Genomic DNA, 21,272 nt, shown 5'->3' on the forward strand with positions numbered 1-21,272 from the left:
ATATTAGAAAATCTAGAAACGCCCCTCTGATGGAGAATCTGGCTTGCAGAGTTAAAATGCTGAATTTGGAATTTGTCTCCTCACTGATTACAGCTCTAAATATTTTTCAAGCCTGGCTCAGTTTTCAAGTTTAATAGCATGAGTCATTTGTATTCTTAGACCTTTACTTATTGTCATTGCACTGTCTGGCAAAACTCAGATTGATGGTTGTTACCCAAGAGAGACCCAAGAGTGGAGGAGCAAATGGGGCTGCAGTCCTGAGCTGGAGGCACTGGCAGGGCCTGGGGTAATGGTGAGCCTGCAGATTAATGAGGATACTTCCAACAGGGCTTATTTTTGTGTGGCTTTGTTTCATTTGGTCATATTTTGTTTCTTCAGGCTTGTCTACCAGCCCAAGTCAGGCTCAAAAGACCAATAGCGGCCACAAAGGGAAGTGAGATGCTGTTGTTTGGGCAGCAAAACATACTTATCCCTACCTGATGAAGAATATATCTGCGTTGTCCTGCTATGGTGACCCTGACAGGGAAGCTGGTGTTCTTGAGGTGGCTTTGGTCAGTGTTAGCAAGTCAGGGCTGGTGCTCTGCAGTCTAGCAAATGGGAAGGATCTGAATTACTTAGCTTCTGTTGGAGCTGTGCTCAGAGCAGTTTTCTGTGAGATAACAAGCCCTGATTGGTGGAAGAAGTACTGCAGATGGAAATGTGGGAGGTGGTGGGGCTGGTTCGTAAGGAGAGGGGATGTGGTGGGAACACAGCACTGATGTGGTGTCCATGATGTCCCAGGGGAAGGCTTGGCACTGTGTGGGGCTGGAGCTGCAGCTGGGCCTCTCCTGAAAGTGTTGTGGAAAGGTCTCGGCAAACCACCCCTTGGAACCAGCTCCAGCCATCAACCTGGACCTACAAATGTCCATGCCTGCAGGGACTGGCTTGCCACTGGCTGGGCTGGAGTAAGAGCCTGGTCAAGTTTGTTTTTTAATTCAGAATTACTTTGTCACTGGTGTTTCCTGACAAGTTTTCCCTTGCCACTAAGGACCCTCCATCCACACGAGCACAGGTAGGATAGTCAGTACCAGAACAATATTATGATGCTGTTCCCTAAAATGTGACAGGAAAGGGATATTTTAACTGATACCCACTGGCATGTCAGTGTTAATGGGGCAAGGGCATATGCCTGAGAGTGAGAAACTGTCCTGCTGATCTTTGGATTTGTTTGAGGAAGACAGCACTGAGGTGCACTCTGAGCTATGGGCTCTGAATAATTATTCACATAAAGATGTTGGGGAATTATGTTAAAGGCATATGACATCTACTGTGGAGTGGTCATGGTCTGGAGTGCTAGAAGGATGAGACCTGTTGATGAGGAAAACAAATCCTCAAGATGGGGAGAAGTGAGTAATGGATGTGCAAAAGTGGGAAATATTGTATTTATTTTTATTTTTTTTTTTTTTTTAGAAATGCAGAGGATGGGTGAGTAGAAGACAGATTTTGGCATGCTGAGCTCTAAGGAGGCTTCCAGAATCTGGGAGGGAGATAGAGGGCCCACATAAAGTGAGTGTGAAGCACTGGTGAAAGCTAGAAAGGGAGCTGCAGTCTGAAATCAGCCAAAGACTTGAAGTTGAGCCAAAACTCACTGGAAAGGCAGAAGATGGTGAGCAGACTGATGCAGAGGCATGAAACTTGAGGAAGGCAAGAAGTCCCCAGGGACAGGGAGATGCTGGCAAGAATCTGCTCTTCTTGGGAGGGTTAGGTCTATGGGGAAGGTTGGTGAGACAAGCAGTTGCAGGTCTGTGGTGGTTCACCAAGGGACTTTATTGAACACCAGTGCCCCAGCACTACCAGGCAATCATGGATCTGGAGGGAGGATGTAGATGAGGTTCTTAGGGACATGGTTTAGAGGTAAACTTGACCACGGTAGGTTAATGGTTGGACTCAATGATCTTAAAGGTCTTTTCCAACCAAAGCGATTCTATGATTCTACAATAGTCATTGAAGGCAAAACTGTGACATGTAGCTTGGAGCACGTGGGAAGGGAAATGATGGGAGAATCGTCTCTGAGAGAGTGTTGGGAGGAGAGGAACTGCAACTGATGCGACGTGGAGACTGCCAGGGAACATGAGACCTGACAAAACCGTTCACGGTGAACACGGAGGAGGAAAGAGCAGAAGACTAATGTGAAGATCATGTCACACTATGAGAGCAGGCAGGTGGATGGGAACTTGGGACTTCAAACAGCTGCCTGGCTGTGTTCAAGGCATCTCAAGCTTGGGATGGTTGTATTGCTTTAAAGCAGATTTCATTTTCTTGTTGAACAGAACTGAGCTTTTACCCTGCTGACTCACTGAAGAAAGGATGGCAAAAATGAGGCACACTTCCAAAGAATATTATCTCTTTCTCTTCCTGGCCAGAAGCAAGGCTTGGAATGGTTTCCAGTAACTCCAGCCCTAATTCCCACAGCACTGGCTGACCTTGACCGGCAGGGCTTGAGCTAATGTGTGCACAGCTCTCTTAAGTCTGAAGCTGACTGTGTACAGGAAAGCATCTGACACATGCAACAGCTCATAAACCTTGGACTTAGAGCCTTTCTTATCCAGAAGTCACAGCTGGTTTCCTCTGTCATGTCCTTGGCTTCCTTTGTCATGTCCTCGGAGAGCTTAGGGCTAACATTTCAAGCAATTCCTTTCCAGAAAGACCTAAGACTCTGGATCCAATTACATCTTTGGTTGTACAAAACCCTGTAGTCCTGAACATCTTGCTGCTCTGTCTGGCCCATCAGCATTTCTAATATCAGCAGTTCTTGCCAGCTTGCCCTGCAGTAGATTTCTGCAATGCTACAGCAAGAGGTTTTGGTTGGGATGGGGCACAGCAGCATCTCGGTTAATATTATAAGTCCGACTTATTATTGCCTGTGCCTCTAGCTTAAAAATGTATTGCTGCCAACAGTCACACTGATAGAGTTGTAGCCAGACAGTGGGTACTCACCTGCTCTCTGCCTTAGCTAATCCAGTATCACATGCCATGCATCGATCCCTGAGTTTTTTCCTTTCTATCCCACCCCTTTTTGGCAGGGGTTTGGAAACAACATTTCTGGTTGGACCACCAAGAGAAGCCTTGGTTCTGGGAAATAAATAGAAATGAAAAACAAAAGTAGGTTTTGTTCTTTCTCTGCTGGGTGCTTTTTAGTTCTCAAGCTTAGGGAAGTGGTCTCAGTCCTGAGGTTGAAGAGTGTTTTAGTTGCAAGTGTCTGAAACCTCAGCATTAGTTTTATGTGAAGCAAAACAGACAGAAGTGTGGCAAGGATCTCTGCTGCTCTCTGAGAGGCTTTAGCTGGACACAGCTTTGTTTTAGCTGATGAGTGGGGTGATGTCTCCTTTAACTGCCTAGCCTGAATAAAACCTTGTGTGTGAAGTCCTGTCTGTCCCAGTATATACTGGCATGCTGATGGTATCCCTCTCCTGCCCAGGCTCACCCTGATATAGGTTGTCCAGGCAGTTTTGGGGGGTGATGAGTACAGCTTTTGCTGCAAGCCTGTGCTTCCCAAGGCTTGTGGGTGGCTCTGGCTCATGTGCAGGTTCAGTCCCTTTTTGTGTCAACTCCTTGGTGCAGAAAGCAGCAACTCTGCTTGTGCCAAGACCCCAGCTTGCTTGTGACTGTGACACTTGCTATTTCTCACAGGCATTTTCAGTTTTAATGAGGTCTTCAGAAGGTGTGGGAGTGCACAGCTCCTGAGTACCTATCACCAGGCAACGATTTGGCAACAGTTCCAGGCTAAGGCTACATGCAAAAAATGCCCTTTGGGTTTACTTGTCCTCTCTGGGAGTGACCTGTGCTGGATATGTCTCATGAGAAGGAGCCCCTTGCCTTAATTCTCACTGCTGCACCCACTAAGCAGAACGTCCATGAAGGCCTCTTGCCTGCCCCGTCGTGCCTTTCAACACCATTTTTTGTTGTTCCCACTGTGATGGGAGACATCTCCACAGCACATGGTGATGCTTTCTGGCCCGATAGAGAGTTTTGGCCAAAGCATGTCTTCTGTTCCCTGGGGTGCTTCTCCTTGCAGAAAAGGGCAGGTGTGTTCATCTCAGCAAGCAGAAGGCTGTAGGTGGAGAGGGCATATTGCAGAAGTCATGGTAGGAAGAGTTAGAAGGAGCTGCAGCTCCTAATGATCCCTGCAAGCCTGGGGCACTGATAGGGTCTGAGGAGGGAGCTGAAGGTTCAGGTTTTTGGGCAGGTGCAGGACAGTGTGAACATGGAAGTCCCTGTGCACCTCTGGAAAGCTGGCTGGCAAGGAAGGCACCAGGTGATGAGGGAGGCCATCTTCCATGTGTCAAGGATGCTTTTGTGATGTGTGCTAGGGAAAAGGGGTGCACACATCTGTGCCCCTTCTACCCACCAGCTGCTGGTGATGGGAGTTAATTTGTGTAAAAACCCCTCTGGGGGTCTCGATTAGAGCGAGTTACATCGCTGATGTTGGGGCAGGTTGTGGGTAATTCTGCCCTGAAGCTCGCTGCTCTTGTATTATTCATGGGACTTCATGAATTAGCAATGGCCGGGAAAGCTGCCGTCTATTACTTATGGAACTGCCCTTAAGTGCTGGGACAGCGGCTCTCCCCAGCAGCCTGTTTCATGAGGATATTTGCAATGGAGCAGAATTTCTCCCGGTTGCCTCTGAGCTCCCCTGGCTCCCTGCAGGGTCCCAGGGTACATCTCAGGTTACGTGACCTGCTGAGCCCATAGCTCTTACCCACCTGCCATTCTGTGTCCTGCTGGTGGGCATGACCTTGGGAGGATCCCGTGGAGCACGTGGCTTCATGACTCTGATGAAGAGGATGCAAAGCCTGTGAGGGGTGCTGGCAGTACTTATAGCACGCAGGGAATGTCTCATCATTTGAGTCCCACAAAGTCACTGCACTAATCTGCTCTGATCTGTTAAATTTAGTGCTTTGGCCTTTGAGTTGCTTGTCTGAGCCTTGCGCCTGTCATGCAAAGGTTTAGGTGCTTTTGATGGGAAAGGAATGAACTAATGAAAAGCTATAGAGTGAAGTTGAACTTGATGTGTGTTCTTAAAAAAACCAAAAAACAAACAAACAAAAATAACCCCCGAAAAGGTCAGATGCCATCTTGTTCTATGAGGAGATTCAAAGTGGCATCATTGGGGTTCAGGTTTAACAACCCTGGGTGATACCAGAAGATCCCTTCCCCTCCTTTTGCAGTACCGCATGGACGAAACAGTAGCTGCACGTATTTGGAAGGCTGGTTTCAAATCCTGTTAGTCGGTGGAATTAATTTTGTAAAAGCAAGCATGAATTTTGCAGTAACACATGGAATAGACCTGAAAAGCAGCTTACCCCTGTATGACAGGGGAATCTAGATGTTGCGTGAAGCAATGGTTTGAGCTTTGGAAATGCTCTTCTGCTTTGGGGTGACTGAGCTCACCTTTTGCAGCACTGACTCCTCTGCTGCTTCTTGCTTTCTTTCATTTCATGGTTATGTGGGGAGCTTTTCTTGTTCTTTGGTTTTTTTAGGCTGTATCTTCTGCAACCCCTGTTGGTAACTCAGTCTGTCCTGGCTGAGCACTGGGCTCTCCTCCCTTCTGGGACCTGCCCTCCTCGCATCTCCACAGAGAGCTGCAGGGCTTTAAAAATGTAAATGAAATGGTTAATAGGTTGGAAAATCAATTATAATAAACATTCCTGGTATATAAACTGTGTGTAACTGTGTTTTAAATGAAGTACATTAAAGGCAGTACTTTTCCATTTCTCCTGGCCAGGTCAGCAGGGTCTCTGTGCAGTGCTGTTTGATTTGATTAAAATGTGTGATACCCTGCCCATTAGCTCATGTCCTGGGTCACCAGGAGCCTGTGTTCAGACAGGGTACTCGGGAGAAGAGCTGCCAGCTTCACTGAGCACTTGTGGGGCTGGAGGTTGGCTTTGAGTCTTGGACCCCCACTGAAGGGGTTTTGAAGATGTGAATCAATACTTTGGGGCAGTGGGGTGTTGCTGCTGCTTTGCTGAAGTAGGAATGTTTTGGGTGTCTGGATGGGCCTAAGCTGCAGATGTGCAGATCTTGTTGTGAAAGATGCTGATTGTATCCACGTGCTGCCCTGGGAGATGTAAAACCTTGTGTGTGTGTGTGTGCGTGAAGGAGACTGTGTGAATGCATGGATGTGTAACTTCTGTCTCTCTGGAGTTGTAGGAACAGCGTGTACCAGACGACCCTAGGAAAATAACTTGGAGGAGATTCTCCGCTAGCTCAAAAGACCCCCTTGCATGTCGGCTGTCCTGCTTGGGGATCCTGGGGCCATGCGATGGCCCTGCTCATCCTTCCCCACCCCACCATCCTTTCTCATGCTCTCTCTGCCTGTAGGAGACTAGAGAGGAACCTCTTTAACTGCAGCTGTGACATCCGCTGGATCCAGCTCTGGCAGGAGAAGGGTGAGGCGAACCTGCAGTACCAGGACCTCTCCTGCATGAACTTGGATGCTGCCATCATCCCTTTGCAGGATATGAACATCACCCAGTGTGGTAAGAACTCCTGAGACAATTGGGATGCCAGGAAGGACCCATGCATTATCTGGCACCTCTGGTGCAACCACTTTCTTGGGGAGCCTGGTGCTGTAGAATCCCACCACATGAGTCAAGAATAAGATGATCAAAGCTGATTGGGGTAGTTTGTGGATTAAAAATGGAGTATGTGGGTACATGTGGGGCTGCTGTTTCTGTATGTGCAAAGGTATCGAGTGGTTTGAGGCATTTCCTCCACTGTAATGCTGCTGCTTGACAAAGTGTCTGTGATGAGTCTACGTGATGTCTTGAAAAGGGATATGTTTCATGGTGCTCTTTCTCTATCAGATCATATTGTTAAAAGATGCTGGCACCGTGTCTTTTGTAATTACTCTTAGGAAATACATGTCTCTATTCATTTTCTTTTGTTTTCCAATTGAAAGCCCATATCTGTAGGGAAGAGGCAGGAGTGACTTTATATCTCTCTGTTTCCTGCTGATGTTTAAAAGAGTCCACTGGCCCCAGGAGCAACATGAGGCATATTCAATAGTTATCCCTTTTTCCTTCACCTTGTTCACACATCAGCTGCCTACTTGGTGTCAGTTTTTTGCTCTGTTATTGCCATTACTGGAAAGCAGCCCTTGCAGAGTAAGGGGAAGATGTACTTTCAACAGCACAATTAAACTGTCTATACACAAGCAGCTCTCAAACTCACAAAACCCCAGAAAAACTAGAGGTTTTATTTTTCTGATGGTTGTTCTCTGTTCTAGGAATTTGGCTTTATTTTTTGTAGTGGTACTAGGCATAAAGCATGCACATTTGGATTTGCATTATTTTTTATTTTTTTTTTTCCAAGTTCATTGTGTCCCTTTATTAAGCTCTGAAAATTGGCCAAAGTATACCTGCATGTGGATGAGCTAAAAAGATTCGAGAGACCGTTGTAATTTCCTCCCCCAAGGGGAAAAATAATCTCCAAGGATTAGAGGGGAAAAACCCAATCCTTAGGGATCAGGGATGGCAGGAGGAAGTGATTTAATCAGTGGTGGTATTAGACTTGATGGGACAGCAGAGTGCTGATTTGGGAACACAAACATGCTGGTGTGCAGAGTGAGCACCAATTCTGACCTTACAGTCTCCTGGAAAGGAACCACACTGATCTGCTTTCCTCCAGAGGAGAATCTGTTCAAGCATTTCATTTGTCTTTTTCCTTTGGTGCTGAGGGCTGGCAAGAGTTGGTATGGTCACATTTCACACCAGCTGAACCTGCTGAGACCATCTGTGTCTCTCCCACCTTCCTTTCTGATGATTCCTGCCACCTATGCAACTTTTCCAGACTTTGACTGCTGCCTTCTTTTCTGGCGTCCCCCAAATCCATGCAATGTTGCTTCCCTCCTGATGCCACCCCCTGATGGCACTGAGAGGATGTGTATCCCCGTCCATGGGTTTGGGTCAGTGTGATGGGTGCTGGTGCCCTACAATAGTCTGTTCGCCCCTGCCCACCCAATTTGCCTTTACGATGAGCCTGGAAAGCCTTCCTCATGCAAGAAGTCTGTTTGCCCTTCTTCTTGCAACCAACATGATCTTGTTTTATGTTGCAAGGATATTTGGCGCCTGTGACAAGTAAGGAAGTGGTGTAAATCAGGGCCACCATAAATCAGTGGATCTCTCTGCCACCACTAAGGAAGAACAAGGACACCTTTTATTAGGAGAGCTGCAGTTGATGTGAGGACACAGCCTTGGTCATCGTCTTTTGATTGTTATAAATTAGAGGGACACTCTTCTCGCCTGAAGTGCTGGGCACTTTCTGATTTGTCCCTGGAGGTGGGAACTCTTTGGATCCTTTTCCAGCACATGCGGCTTTCCTGTCCCAGGTGACTGCCCCTGAGAGCAGCTTCTGTGGGAGCAGAGGAGATGGAGAAGGGGTTTTTTGGGAAGGGAAGGGCAGCCAGTACTGAACACCAATTCAAGTATGATGGGAGGGTTTTTTCAGTTGGCACATCTCCAGTGTGCATGCTTTCCCTTGTCTCCATGCCTCATCCCTCCCTCAGTAGGGCAAGGCCATGCTGTTACCTCCTGCTACTTATCCCAGGGTGCGGGAGGCTGATTTTTGGGAAACAGCTTGGCAGGATCTGGGTCCACACGTGTGCCCCCTGCAGCTGGTTGTAGCAAATGCTGCTCCATACCTGAGCACCTCGGTGTCTGGCTCTCCTAGATCTCCCTGAGATCAGCGTGAGCCATGTGAACCTGACGGTGCGGGAAGGGGAGAACGCTGTCATCACCTGCAATGGCTCGGGCTCGCCGCTGCCTGACGTTGACTGGACAGTGGCTGATCTCCACTCCATCAACACGCACCAGGTAAGGGCTGTGGGACCTCAGTGCTGCCTGTGCCCCATATGGTGTGGGCAAGGTAGTTGCCTTGGGTTCCTCAGGTCTGTGCATGAAGGGCAGAAGGTCAGGTAGATGCTGGAGACTGCTGTGAGAAATGTGAAAAGGCATACCGAATCCACATGAGAACCTGGCAACTACCTGAAGGCAACAGAACCTTCCTTCTGTATGCCTGGAAAGATGAGATAGCTTCATATATCAGTGTTCCCTAATTGAATTAAGTCCTGTCTCCTCTAATGAAAATACCTGTTCATAGAGGTGTCTTCAATAACTGTAGCTGAAATAAGCAACTAAGAAAGCTTTTGTAGAGATAAGCCATGTTTATTAGTGCTACAACACCATGGGTCTCCCCCTCCAAGTAGTTCCTCTTATAGGACACAGTGTACTTAATCAGACCCCCCCTCACCCAGATCCTAGTTCTCCTTGGATTTTTGAGACCTTTTTGCATCTTATATGGAAACTGGGATCCTCAGCTTCTGATTCAGACACTGATTTCTGTCTGTATTTCTCTCTGGGATTTTTAGACCAACCTCAACTGGACCAATGTTCATGCCATCAATTTGACCTTGGTGAATGTCACCAGTGAGGACAACGGGTTCCTGCTTACCTGCATTGCTGAAAATGTGGTGGGGATGAGCAATGCCAGTGTGCTGCTCACTGTCTACTGTAAGTAGCAGCAGAGAGACCTTGACCATATAGAGACTGGAGGGCTGCCCTGGGAACTGTGTGAATGCATGTCCACTTGCTACCTGTGACACTCTGGTTTTGAGGGTGAGGAGCTGAGCACAGTCAGGAGGAAGAGAATCCCTGCACATCTATCTCTTAAGTGTCTATTTTTACTTTCCTGCTGCTTCCATTAATGCAGAAATGAGTGACTAGAGCAGGGGAAGGAGCAGCAGTGCCACACCGGTGGTGGACATCACTCCACCTATCTCTTGGAAGATCCAGCAAAGTAAGAAAACTCTGATTACAAACACAAGAGTTGCTCACCCTGGTGCCATGTGAGTGGTTAAATGTCACTCTTGCTAAAGCCAGTGTAAATCTTGCCTCTGAGTTCAGAGATACTAGTGCATCCTCCTTCCTCCTAGGTCTGTTCCTACAAAGTTAAACAGCAAATGTCATATAAACATGCACATGTCAAATTTCAACTGTTCACTTTTAGCTGCAAGTAGCTAAACTTTCTCTATGCTTTGTAATATAACTTCACATAAACCTGACCTTAAGAGGAAGTTTACACAGCTTTGTGCTCTCAAGCGGATGAGATTTACTATGTGTTGCTGTGTCTGTAATATTTGCTTTTACTCTGTAGTCCTCTACGCTCAACCCTGCCAGGTAGAGTGGAGACCCATGCAGGATTCTGGCTGGTCTTGATACATGTGTTGCATGTCCAGTGTATGAGACACTGTAAAGACAAAGGGTCACAGGGGACTGGAAAGAGGAGAGCAGATGCTTTACTACTTTAATCTTCCTCCCAATAAGTACTATTGATGGATTGAAGAATGGACATAATTAAAGTTCACATCAGCTCAGAGGTGATTAGTCAGCAGGTGGTTTTTTTTTTGCACTGTGTCTTTTAACATCTTTTCCTCCACACCTTAAAAAGCACCATGCCAATGCCTTTTTTCACTGGTGTAATCCTCTAAGCTGCTGACAGTTTCTGCTACCTCTGCTCTTGTTGCCCAGACACATCACTCAGGCTGTAATTTCATGCTGAAAAGATCCAGGTTTATACACGTGTAGGTGGCTGCCTGTTTTGAATCCTCCTTGCCAGGAAGATGCGAACAAGCCACATGCAGATCTGGGCTTGTGAGTGAAACAAGGTGGCTGGGATCTGGCTTTGTGGTTCAGGGTAGGTGGGTGCTGGTTGGAGAATTTTGCTCAGTTCCAACCAGCTCTGCACTTTTTTCTACCACCTCCACTGCCTGAAAATTCATTCTTTTTTCCAAAAGATGGGTCAAAATTGGTGCATTGTGTTTGTTCCCTGCGGATGCCTCATGACTGTCTTTGCAGCTGGATGCTACCAGGAAAAGGAGAGTTTTAGGCAAGACCTACATCTTTTTTTGTCCTTTGTATTGGCACAAAAGTCTGTTTTTCTAGTTCAGACCTTGTCAGCCTTGAGGTTTGGGACCTTGAACGTAGGCATTGTAAATGAGGTTTCAGAAGTGATGGCAGGGCAACATTTAAACTCTTGGGAGTCCTGGGGGGAAGATAATGCATATGTAATAAGTTGCAGGTGGAATCTCTTCTTTTCTTTTCCCTCTCCCACTCTATTCCCTTTAATTAAAACACCCCTGGAGGGTGTTTGGCGGGTAGGAACTCCTTTGGGATATTCAGGCAGTCAAAACCCGCAAGGACAGGCAGTCGCTGAGGGATGCTTGCTTCCACAGCCATGCAATCCCGAATTGCTCAGTGTGACTGGAGAGCCCCCAAGGTGCACCTTGCACATATGTAAGGGTGCTACGTCATCAGTGTCCTCCTTAATGGGGACAGGCAGCCTCCCCATCATCCCTTGAGGGAAGGAGAGCAGCAGTAAGTGTATAGACAGGGCAACTCCAAGCTTAATTGTTTTCTATGCTGGCAAAAGGACCATCCCTGTCATTAATTTGTACCCCATGTTCACAAGCCCAAGAGAGCTGGCTATGGTTCAGATCCTCCTTCTGGGGAGCATGGAATGGTTCCTGTGGCTTAGCGCTGCTTCTTTGCAGACATCCATGGGAAGAGTAGAAGAAACAGGGATTTTGGAGGTTGTGTTTTCAATAATCTCAATTTCCATGGTGCACAGAGACATGATGTGGGTGGAAGTATGCTGTGAGCCTGCCATGTTTCTCTCTGCTAGATCCCCCTCGCATCCTAACTCTGGAGGAGCCGGTGCTACACCTGGAGCACTGCATTGCATTTGCGGTGCATGGGAACCCAGCTCCCACCCTTCACTGGCTGCACAATGGCCAGATCCTCCGGGAGACAGAGATCATCCACATGGAGTTTTACCAACAAGGGGAAGTGTCTGAGGGTTGTCTGCTCTTCAACAAACCCACTCACTACAACAATGGCAACTACACGATTGTGGCCACCAACCAGCTGGGCTCAGCCAACCAAACCATCAAAGGACATTTCCTTGAAAAGCCGTTTCCAGGTATGTTCAGTTTATCTCATTAGGGTTGCTTGAAGTCCAAAGGTCTTACTATGGTCCCACCAGTAATCATTGCATTTAGACAAGGCCTTGTCAACCCAAGTTGGGCTTTGTCCGAGCAGCAGGTTGTAAGACGTGACTTCTGGAGTCTTCTTCTGACCAATGTGATTCTCCTACTCAAGTGTGCGTTGGTGTCATAACAGCTCTTTAATGCAGAGAGAGAGAGACACTAACTGGTGTAGATATTTTGGTTGTGTAATATGTTCTGCAGTGCGTGTTTTTGTTGTTGTTTGAGGTTTTATTTTTCTTTTTTAAGATCTGTAGGGATTTCAGTGTGAATAGAATGCAAGTTTGGTCAATTATTTTTAATCTCCTCTGGGGTGCACCACAGAGGTTACCCAATTTTTTTTCAGAGAAAGTATTCTTCTATGTGATTGCTAGTTATAAACTAAAGAAAGGAAAGCCCTTTAAAATGATGCAGCTCTTCCCTTTTTTTCTTTTAGCTTGTGTTTGAAATGATTATAGCTGGATGCAGCAGCGTCAGGATTGTTTTCTTTCTAAATATGACATGTGCAATTCCAAGATGACAGGTCTACAAAAGATGCGATGGCTCAATTAGTCGCTTTGCCTCAGTTTGGGTTTTCTTAACTGATTGTTTAGGATTCCCTGATGTACTCCCTAGTGATTCAGGGCTTAACTGGAAAAAAAAAACAACCCAAGAAAAACCAAAACCAACCAACCAGAAGATTTGAGGATGTGAAGATTCAGCTCTGAGGAGTGCAGTAGAGACTTTAGAAACTTCTGTGGTGACTTGTCAGCTCTATAGGAGCATGGAGGGTCTTGGTCTGCTCTCTGTCATTGCTACACCATGCTGGCCATTATGGAGTTAAGATCTGTGCATGCTGCTGCCTTCAGGAATGATGCCATGAGAAAGTGGCAGCTCTAAATTGGCCCCTACAGCCCAAGAAAATCCAGTAAAATAGGACGTTTGCTAAATATAGAAAAATACCAATGGAACTCTCATTTATTATTTATATCACACCATATATGTACACAGAGTTTTCCTTCAGGTCAAATATCATAAGTGCAACCCCAGATCTCTGCCTTGAAGATCTGACAATCGAACAAATGAGCTGATATGGATGGGAAAATTTATATTCAGGCTTCAAGAATGATGCCCTGTTTGGCTATCTGACCTATTTATGTTTCCTGCTGTCGAGGCAGAAGAGCAGCTTATCAAATGTAGGTGGGTGCAGAGAGGTATAGGTTTGCAGTCTCAGCTCTGTCAGGTCCCACCTTCGTGACTCCATTTCCCCATCTGTGAAATGGGGGCAGCTCTGAAGTAGGTGCTGGACCTCCAGAAAAGGGGGCAGATCTGCTGTTTCGGAAAGCTGATTTTGGAAATGGATCTGAGCTCTGTTGTGATGTGGGAAGGCACGTTGATGTTTGAAGAGCCACTTTTGTCAAAGGCTCTGGGAGAACCCATTTGTGTGAAATATATGTAAAATATTGCCCTTGTGAGTGCATCTTCACCCACGCCTTGTATGTGGTGTTGGTGTGGAGTATTTACAGACCCCAAACCATCTCTCAGCAAGAACTGACCCATTTCTTTTATTTCTTCTGATCCGAAGTCCCAAGCCGTTCCTCACCCTGGCAGACCCTGTCAGCCCAATGCAGGATATAATTTACTTTCCTTGAAGTTTGTTACTTCGTCCACTGTCACAGCTGACATTAACACTCAATGCAGCTGACATTTATAATTTCCCATTTGAAGGTAGATTTCCCTAGAAAATGCCACAAATGGAAGGTTTCCCCAATGTGGTTCATTCAAGAAGCTTATTGCCTATGGCTATTCGCATGTGCAAGGTTTTTGCTGCCACTACCCAGGATAAGATTAATTAGTCTTAATTAATTAATGCAAGTGTAATTCCTGGAAAACTTCCTATCAGCATAGAAAAGGACCCGCGACCATGTGTTTTTAGAAAACCCAGTCATCTTGGTGCCAGATTGTGCTTCCCGAGTTGGGGAGGGGGAAGGTGCTGTTAGAACCTGGACGGGAGCAGGGAGATGCACTCCATGCCATATCCCACTTCTCTGCGATGGTGTGGCTTTAGGAGCCAGGACACATTTGTGTCATCTCCTGATAAAAATCTCATTGCATATTGTCACTGGTGTCTCTACCATTTAATCCACATAGGTTAATATACCTACCACCTCCCCTTGATGAGCGTTCAGTTCTTTGGGAACTTCTCACAGAACTCAAGTTGGCTGAAATTTCTTGGCTATGTTTTATGCTTTGAAAAATAGGGTTTAGTGGGAAAAACTTTGTGTGGGTTTTTGTTGAATTTTCTTAGTCCAGCAGAGAAAAATAGAAAGGGGAATATGTAGAAGCAGAAGAGTTTTATGATTAGATTCTGTCTGCTGTAATAGCAAAAAAAAGTCTCCAAATGAAATATTTCTTCCTTTTTTATTTTTTTCTTCCCTCTTGCTAGAGAAAGCCAAGGAAAGTTACTCTTCTGCTTGACTTGAAACAAAAATATTTTTTCAGGTTTTTTTCCCTGGGTTTGGAAAGCCGTGTTTGTCACCTGGGGATTGTTTTATGCTTCCCTTCCAAACCTCACCCGTACTTCAACATGAATGTTTCAGCATCCTTCCAGGAACCCTCTGCCAGCAAAGCTGTGTAAACTCCAGTTAATATCGGGCTCAACTTCTTACATGGGCGAGTGAATTGAAAGCTGACGTTGCTCTCATGCTATGTAAACTGAGTGTCACCAAGAGCTTTAGACCTCATCATCTGAGGCCTCGGCTGCCTTCGGAGCTTTACTGAATAGACTGGAGCAGTGGAGGGGCTGACAGCTGGGGAGAGAGGCAGCTCTAGGACAGCTACAGCCCCCATGTCCGTTTCAGATGCCATCAGCTTTCATGAGTGGTTCAGCAGGCTATGGAGGGAGCCCAGATGAGATCTCTAACCTCCTGCTCCAAGGTGGACTCTCCTTCCTGGGAGCTTATTCATGTCCCTGTAGGACTTTCACCCTGGGCAAAATCTGCTTCTGTTGACCTTTACTCACCTGATGTAAGCAAGGTTGTTTCCTGACCATTCAAAAGTCTCCCGTACGGGGTACTGCTAATTGTTCTCCGTTAGGGCAGTAACATCCCTCCTCTCCTGTTTCAGCTGCTCACAGTTACCCCGTGTTATCCAGCATGTCCTGCTGGCACACCTGCAGTAATTTCCAGTTACAGTTGCCCATGCAGGAGAAAATATGAAATCTTTTGGTTTTCTGGGCTTTTTGGGCTGGTGAAGTGTGTCTGAGCCAGGCTGGGAATGAGACCACTCTCCCTTTACTATGTTGCTAACTGTCTTGCTTCTCTCTTTGTCCTTTCCACAGAAAGTACGGATAACTTTGTCTCAAGTAAGTGTCTCCTTGCTCTTTGGGTGTTGTGTTTTGTGGTTTCCCCTGCCCCCCTGTGACTTCAGTGCTCCTGGAGGAAAAATCAGGAACCCAAAAGGAAATTGATAGAGGCTGCACAAAGCCCTGGTGTCCCCACGCATGAGCAAGATGACTGGGGAGCTTCTGATGAGCTGGACAGTCTCTAAAGCTCAGGAGATGCTCATTTCCCTTTAGCGACACCCTGAAGAAGGTCCTATAGTGAAAATGACAGTCTTTGGTCCTAAATGGCAGAGCTGGAGACAAATATTACCAAAACTCTAAGCAGTCGGGTTGTGGTGTAGGAGAAGGGGTCTTAACTAGATGCAGGCTGGCCAATCCCCAAAGTATTTGGGTGTCACGGCCCATTTACAACATATTCTCTAGTGTGGATTGGAGTGAGAAGCAGGACTCAACTTTTGTAGCGTTTCCTCCATTTCCTCTATAGATTATTTCTTCCCTCACACCCCCCCACCAAAAAAACCCCAAACAACCCAAGCATCCAAGTAATTGATTCTTTGGGTCAAGTTCTGCTGGAGTCAGTCTTGTGTTTTAACCCTACTTAGCCCAGTAGATTTCTGAAAACTCTAGAAGATGGCTCAGTGGTGGAGGCCACCCACCCAAGGACACCAGACACCCAAATGTTTCTCATTTATAAGGCTGGAGGGACATCAGAGTTGTCCTGGTCTGTGTTTTCTCTGCTCATGTGCACAGGGAACTCCCTGATGGCTGATTTTGTTAGGGGTGACTTGGATCTTGTTAGTCAGGCGCTGCCATTGGGGATGTGCTGGTGCCTTGGGAGTCCCATGGCAGCCGCTTTGAATCTTCTGTCTTTGGTGTTTTGGTTTCAGTTGGTGATTATGAAGTGAGTCCCACCCCACCGATCACTGTGACCCACAAACCAGAGGAGGACACTTTTGGGGTGAGTCCTGTCCTCTTCACTACAGAACTGTTTTACGTGCATTTCTTTTTATTGGTGACTCAGTATTTACATTCCTGTGCTGTTTTGAGATTTTTGCAAGGAAAAATCTCTCTCTTTATGACTCAAGACAACAATCAGAAGGATTTTGTGGCTTGTGTCAGACAAGTAAAATACTGACATGAACCATCTGATCCTCTTGAGTCTGCAGTATGGAACCAGGCAGCTCTTTGAAAATAAGGTGTCCTGTGAACTTGCTGCTGGCAGGGTCAGAAATTCTCACTCTAAAAAGGCAGCACCCAGAGAACAAACAAACAGGCAATCGTGTGTTTCATGCTGTTATTGAGCTGTTAAGTTTAGCCCTGTGAAGGGACTTGGATTTAGCTTGGTTCAATTTTGTGAGTGCCCGTTTGCCCTCACTCCTGCTCTGTAGGGCATGCCAAAAATGAAAAAAGAAACAAAGCCTATGGCTTATCCGATCTCAACATTGTCTTTCTCCTACAGAATTCAGGTAGAAAAAGCAAAAAACATTGTGTATAAGTATTGAGGGGGGAAATAAATAACATGTTACACAATTGCTCTAATTCCGTGAAAGTTTTAAGATCTTGAAATCCACCAGGTGTTAACAGAATGGAAAAAAACCCCTCAATTCACCTTGGTTTCAGATCTCATCCAATTGAAAATGTTCTATAACTGAAGTGAAAGCTTTGAACAGTGAGACTGGAGTAATAATGTGCACTGATTATTAAATATAAAGCACAGAAAACAAGCAAGGGGGTGAAAATAGAGTGTGGTAAAATAAAAAAAAATTAAAATATTGTAGCTAATGTATCAAGGGCAGGGAAAAGGACTGAAAAATGAAATTACATTTTCTTGGTTAAATGATGTATTTTCTATTATAGCAGAATACAGTTTTGTAAAAGGAAACAAAGTCAAAATGCATCACAAGACCCAGTACAGGAGAACAATTGGACAAATGCCAAAGAAATTGTTGTTTACATCAATGCAATAAAAGTATCTTGAGCAAGGACCTGAAGGCATAAATATTCATAAATATTAATATAAGCCTGAGATTGTAAGCCCTTTAGGGCAAGGAGGTTTTCTTTCCTCCGCATGTACACTGATACAGTGGAACTACAGTTCCATTGAAGGAATCCGGATAGTGTTATGGTATAAATATTTACTACTTATAATAAACAGGGAACTATTAGAAGCTTTAGAAAAACTAAATGGTTTTGGGAAAAAAAAAAGCCACAATTCTACTTAATTCCTTCTGTTTTCTTTTTGTGGTGTGTTATTTTCCCTCCTCCTTTGTCCTGAGGGATGTTTGGACTGAGACAGAGTTGGTCTTTCTAAGTAATTTTGTGCTGCTCCTGTGTGTTCCCAGCTCTGGTTGGTACAGCTTGATTGTTGTGACATCACGGCGCAGTGGTGATGTCACAAATGGAGGCTCATGATGTGGTGCAGTGGAGGGACAGCCCAGATATTGGGGCAGAGGTTCTCCTTCCCTGCAGATGTGTGGAGTGAGAGGCTGGGGACAACTGGTGCTGACAGGGAGATCCCAAACCTCCCAGTCCTGCAAACAGCTGGTGATGCTTCCAAGCTGTGCCAGAGCCCTTTGCTTTCACTGTTATTTTCCTCTACAGCTGATATTCACAGGGCTGCAGCAGATGGTATGAGCCTGAAAAAAAGGTTAACCGGGCAAAGAGGTGCTGTAGTTCCAATCTAGACTCCTAAATTCCTCTGTCTTGACTCTATAGTTTTTGCCTTTCAGGTTTCCATAGCGGTTGGGCTGGCAGCTTTTGCTTGTGTCCTCTTGGTCGTCCTCTTTATTATGATCAACAAGTATGGCCGACGGTCCAAGTTTGGGATGAAAGGTACGTGCAGTCGCTTTCCTCTAGCAGGAGGCACCTTCCAGGATTGCCCAGCTCTTATAGCACACGTGGAAAGGTGTTGTGGTTTATTCCTACATTATCAGTATTGGGGCAAAGCCTTCTGAAGAGAACATTGTCCAGCCCACTTCTGTTTGTTGAGAGAGTAACGGAAATGGTACGAACTGATGGTTCTCATCTGTATGTGCTCCTGCTGGGCAGAAATTTGTGGGTTTTACTTATCAGTACATAACTGCATCTGCAGGTTGCCCAGAAGAACTTTAAGCTTATTCCCTCCAGCCATGTATTGAGGCAATTGTATTTAGGACAGCATGTTCTTGGATGAGATCTTTATTTGCAGACCTGGTGACACCTGAGCTTCTCCTTATGTCACACTGAGTGCATAGCACAGGGTGTGAGGGGGGGAACAGGAGAATGGGCAATCGGTTTGGGTTCTGTTGGAAAGGCAGGTGCACCCATTCTGTGCCTGTCTGTGAATGGGGACAGAGACACTGCTGTAAGTTTGTAATGTCTATACTGGGAAACCAATTGCTGACCTGTCTTTCAGTGATGTGGAAGGTCTTTTTCTGCTGCCTCTGTGTTGGAAGGTTTCCTCCTCTGTCTTGTGAATAACCACTTTAGGAACTATTTCAAATGTCCTTGGTAGTTACAGAAAGCAGAAAGGCATCTGATGTTTGCCGAGCAGAACTGGTCTCTCTGTCTCACCAGCACTGTGATGTGACAGAGCCAATGCCAGGAGAAAGTAGGATGACTCTGTGCCATCTGCTTTTTGTGACTCTGCTGATATCTCCAGTTGGGCAGCGTTGGTGGTGCCCAGTGGAGGCTGGAGGAAGAGCCTTCACATGACAAAGTAGTTCCCAGCCTAATTGGTGGCTCATACATACACCATTTGAAGCCAGACTTTGACAAACATGGGCTTCTTCCAAGGCTTCTGAGTTGCAGCCTATTTCCTGGCCTTGCTGGGTTCTGCATTGCAGGGCAGGTTGAGGGGTTTGGGAACATTTCTAGGGCTTTGTTTGCTTTTACAAAGACATTTCCTGAGTGTGTCCAGATGGGATTCTGGCTGGAGTTTCCCCTATGCATCCTATGGAGATGGAAGACAGGACATTTAATTAAATAGCAAATCTTCTACACCAACTTAGCAATATTTAGTCCGTATGTCCAATGATAAGAACCATCTGTTAGGGTATACTGACTGGTGGGTGGAGTAGAGAAATAGAAAACACGGTTCCTGGGATAAATTCCCAGCTCTTCCACTGACTCACTTAGTGTCCGTCGGCAATTAGCTGTCTTAACCTCTGTCTCTGCTTTAATTTCCCCATCTGTAAAACTGGGATGAAGTTACGTGCCTTCTGGAGGGATATGTTAGAACACTTTGGATGTGCTTGGGCCTTTGCCACTGATGGGGCCTAGAGATACAAATATGAAAAGGCAAAGAAACTTCTGACCCTAATGGAAGAATCAAGGAGGAGTGAACTTTGCGAGTAACCAGTCTTGGTGAACAGATGTGTGTACATATTCAGAGGCGTTTGGATAAGTATGTTAGTGGATATTCTGAATTTCTGGAAGCCAGAGGGGTGCTGTTGATTGGCCTTTGTGTCTGCAGTTTTTGGAAGGCTAAAATGTATAGCCAGAAGAACCTGCTGTCCTCACTGTTCTGTATTTCTTCCAACTCTGATATGAAACCACAACCCTGTAGAGTTTCTAAAAGTTTTTTTCATTACATGCCTTGGAGAGATGGAGTTGACAGAAATTAAATATGCAGTTAGAACCGGGGAGATAGCTCTTTAGTAAAGTCATAGATGTCATAAACACCACCATGGGCATGGGCACCTATTCATTTTGCCTAAGCTCTACTCCCTGTTGGAGGCTGCAGATCCTCCTCCCCTGTGGACAGTCTCCCTAGGACATGGCCTTACTTGCTCTGAGCCTTCTGCTTTTCCCTGGTGTCTCTGCCTGCACTTTTTTCCTTAGCCGTGGCATTACTGTCACACCACCAAGCTTAGCATCTTTAGCCTGGATCTCCCTTCTTTGCATCAGGCATTCTACCTGAACCTCACCACTTTCATCCACAACACAAAGGCAACTCTTCCATTCACCTGCAGTGGCTGGGATGCTTGGTGGGACCCTGGCTATGGCCTGCCCTGGCAGCTGTAGCTAATTTATTTCTCACCCCCTCAAGAAATGTCACAGCCTCCTGCAAGCTTTACAAAATACAATTTCTAAACTTTCCTTCCTTGCTGCTCTGCAGGTCCATGTGTCCAGAGCTTTACTCTCTCCCTTGGTTGCTTTAGGGTCTCAGCTGTTGCAGTTGGTCCCAAACTGGCAAAGATACCTTGAAACTTGTGTTTGTGCTTGATGCATCTTTCCCTGGCATCTCCTCTTTCGCTTCACTAACAGGCTGCTGTTCCTTTCCTCTTCCCTGGACATTTTCTGCTCATGAGGTGATGCCTTTCTCCAGATTGTCAAATCACTTAAACTAAGTGGTCCTGAGCTGCTCTTCCAGGGGTTCACAAACAGGTCCTACCTTATTCTGACACCTGATACAGGACAGTGGAGCTGGCAACAACCTCCAAATCTCCTTTAGCTGGCACGTTCCTCTGGGTCCCTCATTATCAGTTAATTCTTGGGTAGGAGCCATCCTGTGCAGCATCCATCATGTTATCATTTATTAAGAACAAAAATCCAAACCCTGAGTATTTCTGGGGAAGTGCATCACTCCCTGAATCAGGAGCTTTTCGTTGCCAGCTGATATATTGCCACTTGTTGTTGAAATCCTATCTTGGCAGGCCTTCAGGAGCAGGTTTTTCCTGTTGTTTTTGTCATGGACGCAGAACATTGTGTGCTCATGTTGGACATGTTACCCAAAGCACCTCGTGAGTCTCTCTGAGCACATCTTTTTCCTTCTGTGGCTCCTAGCGCTAAGCAGATGGTTTATCTTGTAGAGAGGTGGACTTGGAATGACAAAGTTGGATGACACGTTGGGCTGGAAAGTCCCCTTGGGTTACCCACCAGGCTCAAAAG

General features: G+C 46.0%; 1 protein-coding gene across 4 annotated transcripts in view; it reads left to right on the plus strand.

Moving 5' to 3' along the window:
* NTRK3 (neurotrophic receptor tyrosine kinase 3) overlaps window positions 1–21,272 on the plus strand; it is a gene marked incomplete at its 5' end in the record, with an annotated part of 209,275 nt that overhangs the window by 53,120 nt on the left and 134,883 nt on the right. For 3 of the 4 annotated variants that reach the window (XM_080351172.1, XM_080351173.1, XM_080351175.1), the window contains 7 exons: window positions 6,361–6,518; window positions 8,710–8,852; window positions 9,407–9,548; window positions 11,719–12,015; window positions 15,399–15,422; window positions 16,289–16,359; window positions 18,131–18,233. In XM_080351172.1, coding sequence (XP_080207298.1) covers window positions 6,361–6,518; window positions 8,710–8,852; window positions 9,407–9,548; window positions 11,719–12,015; window positions 15,399–15,422; window positions 16,289–16,359; window positions 18,131–18,233 — 938 coding nt within the window. The remainder of the gene's footprint in view (window positions 1–6,360; window positions 6,519–8,709; window positions 8,853–9,406; window positions 9,549–11,718; window positions 12,016–15,398; window positions 15,423–16,288; window positions 16,360–18,130; window positions 18,234–21,272) is intronic. The other variant, XM_080351174.1, reaches the window with a different exon arrangement.

This window comes from Nesoenas mayeri, assembly GCF_963082525.1.
Source record: "Nesoenas mayeri genome assembly, chromosome: 11".
In the NCBI taxonomy this organism is placed as follows: domain Eukaryota; kingdom Metazoa; phylum Chordata; class Aves; order Columbiformes; family Columbidae; genus Nesoenas; species Nesoenas mayeri.